The 15,499-nt window shown below is 37.4% G+C and overlaps 2 protein-coding genes across 3 annotated transcripts in view; both read right to left on the reverse strand.

Annotated features, from left to right (window-relative positions):
• The window catches only part of LOC107659798 (ubiquitin-like protein FUBI), a 5,319-nt gene extending 3,264 nt beyond the window's left edge, over positions 1 to 2,055 (reverse strand). The window contains exon 1 of the mRNA XM_016448825.1: positions 1,978 to 2,055. The gene's annotated coding sequence lies outside the window, so the exon portion shown is untranslated. The remainder of the gene's footprint in view (positions 1 to 1,977) is intronic.
• A 2,275-nt stretch (positions 2,056 to 4,330) lies between these two features.
• The window catches only part of LOC107659803 (pre-mRNA-processing factor 39-like), a 19,759-nt gene continuing 8,590 nt past the window's right edge, over positions 4,331 to 15,499 (reverse strand). The window contains exons 8-14 of one of the 2 annotated variants that reach the window (XM_016448831.1): positions 14,199 to 14,363; positions 13,683 to 13,809; positions 10,843 to 11,111; positions 9,889 to 10,073; positions 9,735 to 9,809; positions 6,399 to 6,516; positions 4,331 to 4,714 (exon numbers count right to left, since the gene is read on the reverse strand). In XM_016448831.1, the coding sequence (XP_016304317.1) occupies positions 4,637 to 4,714; positions 6,399 to 6,516; positions 9,735 to 9,809; positions 9,889 to 10,073; positions 10,843 to 11,111; positions 13,683 to 13,809; positions 14,199 to 14,363 (1,017 nt within the window). In that variant the 3' untranslated portion in view covers positions 4,331 to 4,636. Of the gene's footprint in view, positions 4,718 to 6,398; positions 6,517 to 9,734; positions 9,810 to 9,888; positions 10,074 to 10,842; positions 11,112 to 13,682; positions 13,810 to 14,198; positions 14,364 to 15,499 lie in introns of both variants that reach the window. The other variant, XM_016448830.1, reaches the window with a different exon arrangement.

Genomic DNA, 15,499 nt, shown 5'->3' on the forward strand with positions numbered 1-15,499 from the left:
ACCGAGTTGATTCGTCTTTCGCATCTCCTCCTTATGTTTGAACAGACACGTACACACAGAATCATGTCAATAGTACCCGTCTCGACGATCATTCTCGTAAACGCAGTCGGTTATGCTTTAAATGAATGTAAACAGTTGAGAAAGAAATCAGATGTGTATCATTATACTGGATCCGTGAAGTAGGATTTAAAGGGACAGCAGCCTATAAATACCTGCTGCTGAATATGTCACTAATATTAATCAAACAACAAAACAGCTATAACAAAGATTCATCTAAATTGAATTCATACAGTGAACACTATGCAGTGTTATTTTACACTTAATTATTAAATTTCTGTATCTGAATACTACTGTTTATTTTATCTATGCTTGTAAATTGTGTATTTCTTTTTTTTTTACTGACTGTTCACTTGCCTTTAATCATGTTTGAACTTTCTCAGGCTATAGTGTTTGCTGTGGTATATGAAGAAGTACTTAAAGTGTATGGAAAGCAAAGTTACAATGATATAAAATTAGTGTCATTCATTTTTTTTATTTGTATGTTCACACTGATGTTAAAATGACATTTTCTGATTTGTGACATTACTTTTAATGTACTGCTAAAACACTGCTGGTCACTTTCAGAAGTTGTAGTGATTATTTTCCAAGAAAGAATGTGAAACAAAATGGTTATATAATTTTCATTTTTAAATATTTTAAAATATAAATTGATTTTACACACTTTAAGCAGTATCGTATAACATATCGAATATCACATTTTTCTTCAATATCGCACAGCCCTAGTTGTAACAATTTTAAACATTATTTGTAACCATTTTAAGTTATTTGTAACATTTTCAAATGTTAAACAATTTTAAGATAAAAGCAACAATTTTTAAATGTTGAAAAAAAATTTTTTTTAAGTTAAAAGCAAGTTTTTTAAAGCTAAAAACAATACAAGTTAAATGCAACAAGTTGAACCCAAAACAATTTAACATTAAAATCTGCCATTTTTAAAGTTAAAGCAAAAAGTTTTAATTAAAAAAAAAAATGTTTAAGTTAAAAGCAACATCTGTTTTACGTTTTATACGCAACCATTTTTTTTTTTTTAGTTAAATGCAATTTTTAAATATGTTAACAAAATGTTTTTTTTAAAGGTAAGAACAACAATTTTTTAAAGTAAAAATATATATTTTAAGTTAAAAGCAACCATTTTTGAATGTTAAACGCAATAGTTTTTTAAAGCTACAAACATCTATTTTACAATGATAAATTCAACAAATTTTTTAAGTTAAAACAATTTTTTAAAGTTAAAAGCAACCATTTTTTAAAAGTCGCACCCAAAAAAAAAGTAAAGAAATTTAACAATTTTTACAATTAAAAGCAAAACGTTTACAATTTTAAACAACTATTTAAAAAAATGTTGAAGTTAAAAGCATAAAGTTCTAAATGTTAAAGCAACAATTTTAAACTTAAAATGCGATACTTTTAAATGCTATTCATCACAATTTTAAATGTAACAATTATGGTAAACCGGTAAATGTAACCATTTGAAATGTTAATTATAACATTACAGTATATTAAGAATCGACACTGAGGAAAAAAAAAAGTTTATATATATATATATATATAAAAAACAGATTTGCTAGCAGGACATGCTGCTGAACGGGCTCTCCCTGGACCGCGTGTTTTCTGGCGGATCTCTCGCGACTCTCGGCTCTCCGCTAAACGACGGACTGTGTTCGTCCGCATCAGCCGCAAACATCACGTGTTTAATCAGAGTTAATTCATTAATTCGGTGATTCTCTCCGTGCTTCAGGAGCGCGAGGGAAGCACGCGGAGGGAGAAATAAACGCACAGAAGCGCCTCGTTCTACCGGATTCTGCTCGGGATCTGAACACCAAACACGGTAACGCTTCTCACAGCGGCTCGTGCAGCATTAAAGCACATTAAAGCCGTTAACCGCGACACAGAAGTGATTTAATCAGAGGGCCTTACATCAGATGATGCGAGTCGATACACAACCGAACGAGGAAAGGACAGCGCGCATGCGCGGAGCGAGGAACTCTGGGAAGAGCGCTGCTCACGTGACCGTGACGTCAATCAAGATCATTTTCAAATATTTAATTACTTACAAAATGAGAGGAAGTACATTTAAGTTGGTTGATAGAGTTTCCCCGGATAAGTGCTCTCTTAAGACTTAAGAGTGATATTAATACCAACTGTTCTTTCCGTTTAGAAAACCCTGAAACTTCTTTACATTAATCTGGAATGTTAAAAATAACATTATACACGAATTAGCCACTTGTGTGCACAATGCATTATGTAATAACTGATTTTAATGCCGAAAATACCATATACATGAGAAAATGGGCAAATGTTCTACATTTTATACTACATCTAATAATTATTATTTAGACTAATAAAATAAGGATGTAGTGTGTGTGTGTGTGTGAGAGTGTGTGAGAGTGTGTGTGTGTGAGAGAGAGTGAGTGAGAGAGTGAGAGTGTGTGAGAGTGTGTGTGTGTGAGAGAGAGTGAGTGAGAGAGTGAGAGTGTGTGAGAGTGTGTGTGTGTGAGAGAGAGTGAGTGAGAGAGTGAGAGTGTGTGAGAGTGTGTGTGTGTGAGAGAGAGTGAGTGAGAGAGTGAGAGTGTGTGAGAGTGTGTGTGTGTGAGAGAGAGTGAGTGAGAGAGTGAGAGTGTGTGAGAGTGTGTGTGTGTGAGAGAGAGTGAGTGAGAGAGTGAGAGTGTGTGAGAGTGTGTGTGTGTGAGAGAGAGTGAGTGAGAGAGTGAGAGTGTGTGAGAGTGTGTGTGTGTGAGAGAGAGTGAGTGAGAGAGTGAGAGTGTGTGAGAGTGTGTGTGTGTGAGAGAGAGTGAGTGAGAGAGTGAGAGTGTGTGAGAGTGTGTGTGTGTGAGAGAGAGTGAGTGAGAGAGTGAGAGTGTGTGAGAGTGTGTGTGTGTGAGAGAGAGTGAGTGAGAGAGTGAGAGTGTGTGAGAGTGTGTGTGTGTGAGAGAGAGTGAGTGAGAGAGTGAGAGTGTGTGAGAGTGTGTGTGTGTGAGAGAGAGTGAGTGAGAGAGTGAGAGTGTGTGAGAGTGTGTGTGTGTGAGAGAGAGTGAGTGAGAGAGTGAGAGTGTGTGAGAGTGTGTGTGTGTGAGAGAGAGTGAGTGAGAGAGTGAGAGTGTGTGAGAGTGTGTGTGTGTGAGAGAGAGTGAGTGAGAGAGTGAGAGTGTGTGAGAGTGTGTGTGTGTGAGAGAGAGTGAGTGAGAGAGTGAGAGTGTGTGAGAGTGTGTGTGTGTGAGAGAGAGTGAGTGAGAGAGTGAGAGTGTGTGAGAGTGTGTGTGTGTGAGAGAGAGTGAGTGAGAGAGTGAGAGTGTGTGAGAGTGTGTGTGTGTGAGAGAGAGTGAGTGAGAGAGTGAGAGTGTGTGAGAGTGTGTGTGTGTGAGAGAGAGTGAGTGAGAGAGTGAGAGTGTGTGAGAGTGTGTGTGTGTGAGAGAGAGTGAGTGAGAGAGTGAGAGTGTGTGAGAGTGTGTGTGTGTGAGAGAGAGTGAGTGAGAGAGTGAGAGTGTGTGAGAGTGTGTGTGTGTGAGAGAGAGTGAGTGAGAGAGTGAGAGTGTGTGAGAGTGTGTGTGTGTGAGAGAGAGTGAGTGAGAGAGTGAGAGTGTGTGAGAGTGTGTGTGTGTGAGAGAGAGTGAGTGAGAGAGTGAGAGTGTGTGAGAGTGTGTGTGTGTGAGTGAGTGTGTGAGTGAGTGTGTGTGTGTGTGTGTGAGTGAGAGTGTGTGAGTGAGTGTGTGTGAGTGAGAGTGTGTGAGAGTGTGTGTGTGTGAGTGAGTGTGTGTGTGTGTGTGTGTGTGAGAATTTAGACCTCCCACATTAAGTAGCATTACAAAAAGTTACGGACTAAGAAAATGAACTAATGTTTTAAGTCATTTATTCCCTTTTTATATTTTTCTATCATTACATTGATTTCTATTGTTTTTTTTATTATTATTTCTGAAGATCATGTGACACTGAAGACTGGAGTAATGATGCTGAAAATACAGCTGCGCATCACAGAAATACATTAGTTTAACAGCTATTTTAAATAGTAAAAAATATTTCACAATATTACTGCTTTTGCTGGATTTCTGATCAAATAAATACAGGCTTGGTGAGCAGAAGAGACTTCTTTAAAAAAACATCAAAAATCCTACTGTTCAAAAACGTTTGGCTGGTAGTGTATATTCAGGGGAGGTTATTTAGTTAAACTGTAATATAGTTTGTTACTAGACAAAATGCACACAGAAAGTGCTATAGATAGTATACTGTTGTACACGGCACAATCCAAACAGAAGCAAACCACTCAGTCAGAAAGTTAGGATGTCAATCTCTTTATTATGAAACCAAGTCAAAATAAAAAACATCTTCATGTCACGTTTCTCTCTGAAAACAGGATCACACGGAGGAGCAGAGATGAGATTAAGTCTTCCATACAAATGTCAATCTCAGCGAACACAACTAAACCGCCAGAAGCAGTAAACCAACTTAGCTCATTAAAAACGCACTTGCACTTAGACAAAAAAAAAAGCAAAAAACAAAATATAACACACACACACTGTGTGACTGGAGACGGGATGAATGTTGAAGCTGAAGGAGCAGTAGAAACAGCTGGAAGGCTCCGTTATGTAGGAGGTGGTGGGTAGTACTGGTTATACTGACCATACTGACCCCAGGAGTTCTGACCGCCCCACGAGTTATACTGCTGGAACACAGAAAACACAGTCACATGAGAGACCATGGAGCACACAACCAGTCATAAGGGTCAATTTTGTGAAATTGAGATGTATACATCATCTGAAGCTGAATAAATAAGCTTTCCATTGATGTATGGTTTGTTAGGATCGGACAATATTTGGCTGAGATACAACTATTTGAAAATCTGGAATCTGAGGGTGCAAAAAAATCTAAATATTGAGAAAATCATCTTTAAAGTTGTCCAAATGAAGTTCTTAGCAATGCATATTACTAATCAATAATTAAGTTTTGATATATTTACAGTAGGAAGTTTACTAAATATCTTCATGGAACATGATCTTTACTTAATATCCTAATGATTTTTGGCATAAAAGAAAAATTGATAATTTTGACCCATACAATGTATTGTTGGCTATTGCTACAAATCAAGAGTTAATCTGCAAAAACCAATAACTCTCAGAAATCACTTTTTTTTTTTGCGCATTCCAAGTAACATCGATCAAACTGCAGTTGGGTTGTTTTGATTACGTAATAACTTAAACAAATACAGGTAATTTACAAAATTAAAAGTTAACTGAAAGTGTGTTTTTTTTTTTTACATATTAAAAGTTTGTTTACAAAAGCAGGTAACTCCACATTTCATGTTTTAGAGTTTTAAACACTGGTTTAATCTTTGTAATCTCCTCAGATGATAATGTATGTTAGGCACCTGACAAACGTTGTTGTTGTTGTGATCATAAACTGTATGGATGTGATTACACGCAATACACAGAGCTTTTCCCTCACTGTTGTAACGCGCTGCTTTCGCAAGCTTCCGTGAAAACCTTTCAGCGTTTATTTTAATTTTTCGCCTGAAGAAGATATCACGGATTCATCAAGTTCGTCGAAATGATCCTCGATCACTTTATTCAGCTTTGACGGGACTCCTCTCAGCTAGCACGTCTTTTCAGAGTGAGAGTAGCCTTGTCACCTGACCTGAATACAGCGCGCTGATTCGCTGAAATTGACTTATCGGCTTCTGTTCAAAAACAACAAGGCCGCTTGTCGGATTCTGCAGTAAAACGTGAACTTGTGATGCCTTGAAAGTGGACAAAACTGTCTTTTTTGACAAAACGTGTTTAGCGTTCAGATCGCGCTATATGTGGAGAATAATGCATGGCAATCAGCTCTTTTTTTTTTTTAAAGTGGCGTTTATTGGTTTTTGCAAATGAACTCTTCATATAGACCCAAGCGACTTAACCCCTTAACTGCCACCGTCCTGTATACGGGACTAAGTTTACTTCAATATATTACAATTAAATCCTAATCTAATCATGACAAACGGTATATATCGTTGGAAAGGTCTGAGTCTCAAGATTCCATATTTGGTGGTTATTTTGTCAGACATAATATTGAGAGAGAAACTGATACATTTGTGACAGAAAAATGCATCAAATGCATGTTTTTTTTATATCAACTTCAAATTTGGAACAACTTATTTAGACATAGGGCTTTAATCTTATAGCAATTTTCAGACTAAAACATTTTATAAAATAGTACAGTACATTTTCTTTACAGTAAATTTAAACTTCTATAACTTTTTATGCTTTCATTTTTTAAAATGATTTCCCTTCTGCAATAATCTGCGGATTGTCTTCATTAAAAAGAGACCGACCTTAGGTCTGTATTCAAAAGTGTTTATGACTGACCTGGTACCAGTTGTTGTAGTTGTATCCGGCGTGATTGGCCTGCATGTCCTGCATCATCTGAGCTGAGGCTCCTGATTGGTCGTCTGTCCGCTGTCTCTTTGAGTCCGGCTCCTCTGAGCTGCAGACAAGACAAAACACATCCGTCTCAATGATTCGCGTCGCTCTAGCCGGCTTTCAATAAAGCAAATCAATAATGGAATTATTGTTAAACTAGCATAAAGGCAACAAACCCAATCATAAACTATGAATATTACAGTAAAAATGCGCCATATCACTACACTATACAATTTTTTTTTTTTTTAAGTTGTAAATAAAACATCAGAGCGTGTTTTACAAGAGAATACAATTTCAGTCTTTCCACCTCAATTTTACACTTCAGAAATGTTCAATTCAAATGTGTTACTTGCAATGCGTTTCTAAATTGAGAAGTTTACTAGCAGTTTCTAAACGAAAAAGAAAAAAACTGACTTTTATAGATCTAAAGATTTACAGTAAACTGGACAGCGATGTTGAAGAAACTATAAAATTACTAATACATTAAGAAAACATGGAAACATTAGTTTAAACCGGGAGAAGTTATTACATTGATTTAAATTTCACCTCTACGATCACTTTTTATATTTTGGTAAAAGAGACTACACTGCAGAAGCTATTATTGTTATAAATAAGATCATATATTTTACAAAAAAAGACTTTCAGTCTTCAGCTCGATTTCAGATTTAACTCAATGTTTCTGTTTCTTTGTGAAATGTACAATTTCTGAGTGAAAACTGCTTCTACACCAAATTTTTTTCAGACTTTTATAAGTCTAAAGTCATTTCACAAAAGATTTACAGTAAACCGGACAGCAATGTTGAAGATAAACCTATAAAATTACTATTAAGAAAATATTTTTTATTTGCAACATTTTGATTTAAAGTACCAGTAAATATAACAACTTTTGATTTAAAATTCACCCAATATTCACTTTCTGATATTTTGATAAAATACTACAACTACACTGCAAAAAGTTATTATAATAAAAATAAATCCAATTAATATCTGCCAATGGGGTCTGAAAAATCAACTTAATTCAAAGAGAAAAGTTTATTATTTTGGACTCCATCCGTTTAATTAATGAACTCACTTTATTTCGTTCAATCTCTCAGAAAACAAGACTTCATGTCTTCACTGTGCGTCTCCAGTAAATGTGTCTTGATTTAAACGTTTAGATATTTGTTCTGGAGAACAAGACAGAAATACTTTGTAGTGCAATTATGAATTTAAGTGAGTGAGTGTGTGTGGCGAATTAAGACTTTAACCCTTGTGCGACCTTTTGGACATTTTTGTCCTTTTGTGTTATTGCCAACTGCATAAATTCAGGCACAGGCGTGTATTTTTATTGGAATTTTACCATTTCAACCTCATTTGCAATAAATCTAATTTGCACTAGATACACAAAATTGTTCCTCTCAGGACCGTAAGGACAAAAATGTCCCCATTGAAACTGTTATTTTTAATCACAGAGCCATTTAAAGGCACAATATGTAATTTTCGCTGTTTCAAGCGAAAAAGGGCGCATATTCAAAATAAACAGAGACAAAGGCGTAGTTTGATGACGCCGTGACCAAGTGAGGAATCATGGGAGTTGTAGTCTTCATCCCCGCAGCCGATGCAATCCGACGGGACTCGGGCAGAAATCATGTTCATGGATGAGCTAATGATTTAATAACGTAGTAGAATGAAGCAGGGTGAGGCTGAAAGCCATCGAAGCGAAACGAGGCGCTGAACGAGCGTGACACACGGCTGGAAAGCAGCAGAGCTTTTATTATGCCACAGTCGACCGCTTCAGCTACTTCCGGTCGTGCGTATGTGGGGTAAAGCAGCACTGTTTTATCGTACTAGATACATTTAGTTCTGTTATAATGCTACTCTGTGCGCTCGTCACCGGTCTATTAAAACACACAACATATTAAAGCGTCTTTAGTGTTTCCATGTTTTCTACAAAACCGGAAATCGAGGGGTTATGACGTCATTAGCAGGCGACACGATGACACTATGGACACGCTCCGTGTCACTAGTTAAAATTGCTTATTTCTCTGGATTTAAACATTCTTCGAAACATTTAGGATAATGTAAGTACACAAGTCAGCAAAATATATAACACTGTTCTAGTGGTTTTTGGATATTTTAATAAAAAAATCTTACATATTTGTGCCTTTAACTGTAAAATTATGCCATTTTTGTTAATAGGCTTTCATTCTGTTGGCAAGGCTTCAAAATGTAATTTTTGTACCATTTTTCACCAGATGGTGCCATTTTTTTCAGGTTTGGCCTATAAAGCAAATACTCGCTTTATTCCTGTTTTCTGCTTCTGCTTATTATTGAGCCAATTGGATAAATAATGCAGCTATAATTGTGTGGGTGTGTAGATATGGATGTCAGAGTGTGGTTTGTATGCGTGTCATAAAAAAACAATTGTATGTGTGCTTGTAATATTTGAGAGAGAAACTCTACTGCAAATCACAAATCCAAGCACTGCGTGCTCCAGCGGAGTTTTGCTGGCATCTAATGTGGCATCTAATGGGGAAAATATGGTACTGCGCCCAAACAAAATCTTACTGAAAGCTAATTTTTTGAGATATCAACCTCAAATTTGGAACACAACTTGTTTAGATTTATGGCTTTGATTTTCTAGCAGGTTTAGAGTTCAACATGTTTCATAAAATATATAGTTTATAAAAAATAAAATAAACAATAACTTTTTTTTTTGGTTTCACTTTTTAAACTTTTTTTCACTTCAACAATAATCTACCATGGGTCTTCTTTAAAATGAGGCCAAACTTAACTGTGCTCCCAAGCTTCAAATTATTATGACAGTTTTTTGACATGGACATTTTCGTCCTCTATGGACCTATGTGTAACTTTTTTAATTGACGCAGAAGGGTTAAGGACCAGTGTAATAAGTCAACAGATTGTCTGCAGTTTAACCTCTTAACAGGACGGTGGCAGTTAAGGGGTTAATGCAGTAACAGTGAATGATTATAAAAAATAAAATAAACAACTTTTTTTTTTTGGTTTCACTTTTTAAACTTTTTTTCACTTCAACAATAATCTACCATGGGTCTTCTTTAAAATGAGGCCAAACTTAACTGTGCTCCCAAGCTTCAAATTATTATGACAGTTTTTTGACATGGACATTTTCGTCCTCTATGGACCTATGTGTAACTTTTTTAATTGACGCAGAAGGGTTAAGGACCAGTGTAATAAGTCAACAGATTGTCTGCAGTTTAACCTCTTAACAGGACGGTGGCAGTTAAGGGGTTAATGCAGTAACAGTGAATGAGGGTAACTCACCCGTTCTCTGCTTTCCTCTTCAGCGACTCCTGCTCCGTTGTAAGTCTCTGATGCTGTTCATATGCCGCCACCAGCCTGCGTGAAGAGAACAGCAGAACTCAAAACCCCCTGTCCTGACAGAAACATCGCAGTGTGACTCGGTTTCTGCACTCACAGGTTGACGTCGCTGCCGAAGTCCTCCAGGAACTCGACTTTGCGCTGGGAGAAGATGAGGCGCTGCTCCAGAGGCATCGTGCTGCTCAGAGCTCGGTCGAAGCCGGCCATGATCTCGGCCTCGTTCTGCTGCACATCGCCGCTGTACTCCAGCTCCAGCAGGTTCAGGTACAGCTTCGGGTTCGTCTGCAGGCGGAAAACCAGAAAAATCCCATTTAGAAAAAGCCTGAAACAGGAAACGACACTCACAGCTGCTAGAGTTCAGTTCACTTCAAACTAATCGTTCACATCACAAAAATCTTGTTCCTGAAAATGCTAATTAATGTTATCACACTGGACTAAAACATACCGACTGCTCACCAAAATATGATATTTTTATACTTTTTTGGGGATTATTTCCCCTCCTTGTTACACTTGTGGGTTTCCCAGTCAAAACCAACGACCAGCCTACAAACAACTATGCTATATTACCTAATATTGATCAATGACGCCTACAATCAACCAGTTCCAAAACGAAGCACTAAACCGGTGCTAACTGAAAGAAAGCAAGTTGACACAAAGATTCCAGATTTGGTGATAATACAGCATAATGAGATATTTACAAGCAATTAAAATAAAAAAAGTTTTAGCATTTTTGACCAGGAACACCAAATTAGGTAAAGAATTTCAATAATACAACAATAAAAAAAAAAACAATAATAATTTAAAATAATAAATTCATAATTAAATTTTTTCTAATAAAAAGATTATATTATCTATTTAAACAATTAAATATTTTTGTTCATTTACTGAAAGTAAAACAACATCTTTATTATAATTCATAATAAAAATATTGTTTTATAATATTATATAAAATAAATTTATTTGACTTTTAAATAAAATACATAATTAAATAAATCAAATAATTTTATTACAGTTATTAAGATTAAATCATTTAGTCAAAGTAAACCTGCACCTCATCTTTTTCGACGGCCTCCAGCAGCACTTTCTTGGCCTTCCCAATGCTCTTCTGTACTTTGACCAGCTGTCGGGCCAGTTTCACAGCGTAGAAGGATGCCTCACTGCTGTTCTTCCCGTTAGTGATGCCGTCTCTCAGCAGGGCCTCCACTTCATCCATGTTTCCGTGACGACGCTCCAGACTCACCCTCCTCATCCTCACCATCGCCAGTCCGGGAACAGCTTCCTCCATCGCCTTCAAGATCCGCCGCGCCTCCTCGATGTCGCCTGTAGACACATCCCAATGTCAAAAACACAATTATACACATGCAGTAAGTACACTGACATGAAACGATGTGCTTTACAGTAAATATACTCAACAGCTTTCCATTGATGTATGGTTCGTTAGGATAGGACAATATTTGGCCGAGATACAACTATTTTAAAATCTGGAATCTGAGGGTGCAAAAAAAATCTAAATATTGAGAAAATCATCTTTAAAGTTGTTCAAATGAAGTTCTTAGCAATGCATATTACTAATCAAAAATGAAGTTTTGATATATTTACAGTAGGACATTTACAAAACATCTTCATGGAACATGATCTTTACTTAATATCCTAATGATTTTTGGCATAAAAGAAAAATCTATAATTTTGACCCATACAATGTATTTGTTGGCTATTGCTACAAATATACCCCAGCGACTTAAGACTGCTTTTGTGCTGCAGGGTCACATATTATCATCCAGCTCTTTATACAGCTGAGGTCAAAAGTTTACATCCCGCTTTCAGAATCTGCAAAATGTTAATTATGTTAGCCAAAATAAGAGAGATCATACAAAACGCATGTTATTGTTTATTTAGTACTGACCTGAATAAGATATTTCACATAAAAGATGTTCACATACAGTCCACAAGAGAAAATAAGAGTTGAATTTATAAAAATGACTTGATTCTTAATACTGTGTTGTTAGCTGAATGATCCACAGCTGTGTTTTTTAGTTTAGTGATAGTTGTTCACGAGTCCTGCATTGGTCCTGAACAGTTAAACTTCCTGCTGTTCTTCAGAAAAACCCCATCAGCTCCCACAAATTCTTTGGTTTTCCAGCATTTTTGTGTATTTGAACCTTTTCCAACAATGACTATGATTTTGAGATGCATCTTTTCACACCGTGGGACTCTTATGCAACTATTACAGAAGGTTCAAACGCTCACCGATGCTCCAGAAGGAAAAACCATGCATCTATCCATTGGACAGCATGTCTGATATAGGGATGTCAATTTTCGATCATTTCCATGATCGATCGTCGTTTAAATTAACGATCAATTAATCGATTAATCGTTAACCTTAATGCTGCAAAATGCGTCTATTGCAGCGGCACGCATCACCGGCATGACAGGATGTGCAAAAAAAAACAAAAAACATATAAGGGGTTTTAGTCTGAATAAAATGCTAGTAGCAGAATTATAAAATGAATAGATGTGATTATGATCATTTGATAAAATGAAGAGAGCGCGCCGTACGTTTGAGATCTTTGTTGACTGTTTCCTATCCCGACACGGAGACCGCTGAACGCGCCTCTTTAAATGGTTTCGTGGTGCTCGTTGCAATGTTTTCAACTGACATTATGGCATTTAAAATAACATTATCCCAAACGTAACTGTGGCGCGTGTGGCTGTGCTGCGCAGTCAGTGAACCTCTTCCATCGGCGCTGCTGCAGCAAAACACACTGTTGCTCACATCAAACATTATTATGTGAGTATTATGACCAGTACTTAACAAGAGGGAGAATGTGAGCACTGTGTGTTCAGGCGTTCTCAGCGCCGTCAAAATAAAAGTCTGACGCAGAGTCAAAATAAAAGACCACCACGAAAGCATCGGCCAAACAGAAAAACTTCTCGGCCGATGCCGATATTTGAAAAATGCCAAATATCGGCTGATATATCGGTCAGCCACTATCATTGAATGCTCCGGGAAAACGTATTGTCAGTGTCGGTCACAGCGCCTTTTAATTGCGGTTTTGAATCCAGCAATTATTTATTTACAAATTATAAGCTCTGATTATGACAAGTGTGGTATAAATGCTTTGTTTATTAGATGAATAATTGGTTAGCTGGAAAATGTCACATCGCGCCCATGCTTTTGGATGCCGTTCAAGCCTATAGCCTACATTTATGCGGCTTTGTTCTGGTTTGCCTGTTGGTAACGAATTTCCACAAATTCAATAATATTTAGGCATTGTTTCTTTTCCCAAAACCTCACTGTCTCAGCCTCTAATTTCGCAGGTTTATTTTATTGTCTTTCACTTTTTTGTTTTCGCATCTCTTACTGTGGTAAACAACATGCGGGAAGGGAAATGGAAGATTTCATGGCCATGAATTAACAATTCGTTCGATTTATTAATTTGTTCCCTCATTTTAGTTAAATCATGGGTTAAGGAACTAAATTAATGAAACGTGGACAGTGGCTATAAATTAACAAGTCGTAGGAACGAATTAACGTTGTATTAATAAATAGCCTATATATCTGTCCTGCAGCCATGCAAAGCGCAGATATGAAATAATTATCTGGGGAAATGACTACTACATTTCTATTGCTTTCCATGTTGAAGAACTTTGTGTTGTTTCTATTTTAATGTACTTTTAAAGTTTAAAATCACATTAAAAGCTTAATTTGTACATTATGAATGATGATGCATTTATATACCGTCACTCACAGCAGCGCGCATGTGTTTTGCGCATGAGCCGCACGCAGCCCAAAATTAAATGGCTTAATCGACCATTGATAGCTTTAATTGACTGCATCTCTTATCGACAATTAATCGATCAATCGTTGACATCCCTAGTCTGATATTTTACCTTGCTGCTCTTCAAACGCGGCCCAGAGCAGGTGAACGGTGGGTTTCTTGGGCAGGTGGATGCTGCAGGCCTTCTTGAAGATGTGTCGGACACCTTCGACACTGTAGCTCTCCAGATACTTGGCGTACTTCACAACACAAAAGAGAGACAGAGAGAGATAACAGAAGAAGAGGGAAGAGAGCACATAAAAATTGAGCTTTCGTCTCACATCCCCGCACTGCTGAATTTCCATTGACAAGATCGTTTTGAGAATTTCTGTTTTAAACCCATCAGCACCTTCATGGAACCAATAAGATAAGTTTCTGTAAGGTAGAAGGAGACGGAGAGGTGCATTGTAGTTGGCAAATGCTGCGGTCAAATCTTGTGTGGCAAGCAGGCCATCCCCTAATATAACAGATACAGTCAAATATCAACGTTACACGCAAAGAGTGCAGCAAGTTTTACTGTGGAGGTGATGAGGGAGGTCAAAGGGTGGAGAGAGGGAATGAGGCGCGAGCGGCAGCTGCATGTAGCTACCTTGATCCAGAACTCCTCGTAGAGCGCGCAGGCAATCAGGCAGCGCTCGAACAGAACCACCACACGCTCCGGAGTCCCGTTCTCCAGCTCGAAGTCCAGGTACTCCCTCCAGTTGTTCAGCTGGGTCTTCTCCAAGGCTTTGACGTGGAAGTACGGACGCTTTATCTGCGGAGAGATCGGTGTTTGTTATGCAGCAGTCTGGCATATACACTATACCAGTCAAAGGTTTTTGAACGGTAGGATTTTTAATGTTTTTAAAGAAGTCTCTTCTGCTCACGAAGCCTGCATTTATTTCAGCAGAAATACAAAAAAAATGTAAAAATTGTGAAATATTATTATAATTTAAAATAGCTGTTTTCTATGTGAATGTGTTAAACTGTAATTTATTTCTGTGATGCACAGCTGTATTTTCAGCATCATTACTCCAGTCTTCAGTGTCACATGATCTTCAGAAATCATTCTAATATGCTGATTTGCTGCTCAAGAGAACACACATTTATTGTTAAATGTGAATATTTCGAGATATTTTTTTTTGTCAAAGTTAAACTTGCATTAATTTTACATGGCTTTCTAAACATGCGGCTCCTTTGTGCGAGACACGAGTGCAACAGTAATAGATGCCCGTCTAGAGAATGCGCGAAATATGCGTTCTGTGTGAACAGCTTGGTTTCAGTTTTGAAGTAAACAAGATCTTCTCTGCATTGATGTTCTCTTTTTCCACAATATTTTTAATAAACAACGCAGCAGCAGCACAGCATAGTGGGTTCAACTGGATAGGCTGACAAAAATATAATGCAACGACACTTACAACGTTTTTGCATTCGAATGTGGATTTTTATTTTAAATTCGACGAATATTCGAAATTCGAAAAAAAATTTTTGACAGCCCTAGTTAGTAGTTATTTGACATGAGGACTTAAAATAATTCCATATTTTAAAGGGGGTTAGTCAGTTATTTTATTTCCAATCGTCTTGAAGGAACTTTGCTGCCGTACCATGGGTGCAGCAGGCGCAATGATATTACGCAGCGCCTGAAGCCTGAAACCAGTAGTGTTGTCAAAAGACCCGGTATTTCGGTACCAAGTCGGTACTAAAAAAAATGAAAACGTTACGGTACCAGGTTTTCTTAAGTACCGGTGGTACCGAGTACCCGGTCAACCCGGTTCTTGATGCGCTAAACGAAGCTATCCTCTTCCAGTGTTGCCAAGTCCGCGGTTTTCCCGCAGAATTGGACTGCTTTAACACTGTTGCCGCAGGTTGTTTTTCATGTCCGCGGGTTGAAAAACGACCCCATTAACGTAA

The sequence above is a fragment of the Sinocyclocheilus anshuiensis genome, unplaced genomic scaffold, assembly GCF_001515605.1.
Source record: "Sinocyclocheilus anshuiensis isolate Anshui unplaced genomic scaffold, SAMN03320099.WGS_v1.1 scaffold519, whole genome shotgun sequence".
Lineage (NCBI taxonomy): Eukaryota > Metazoa > Chordata > Actinopteri > Cypriniformes > Cyprinidae > Sinocyclocheilus > Sinocyclocheilus anshuiensis.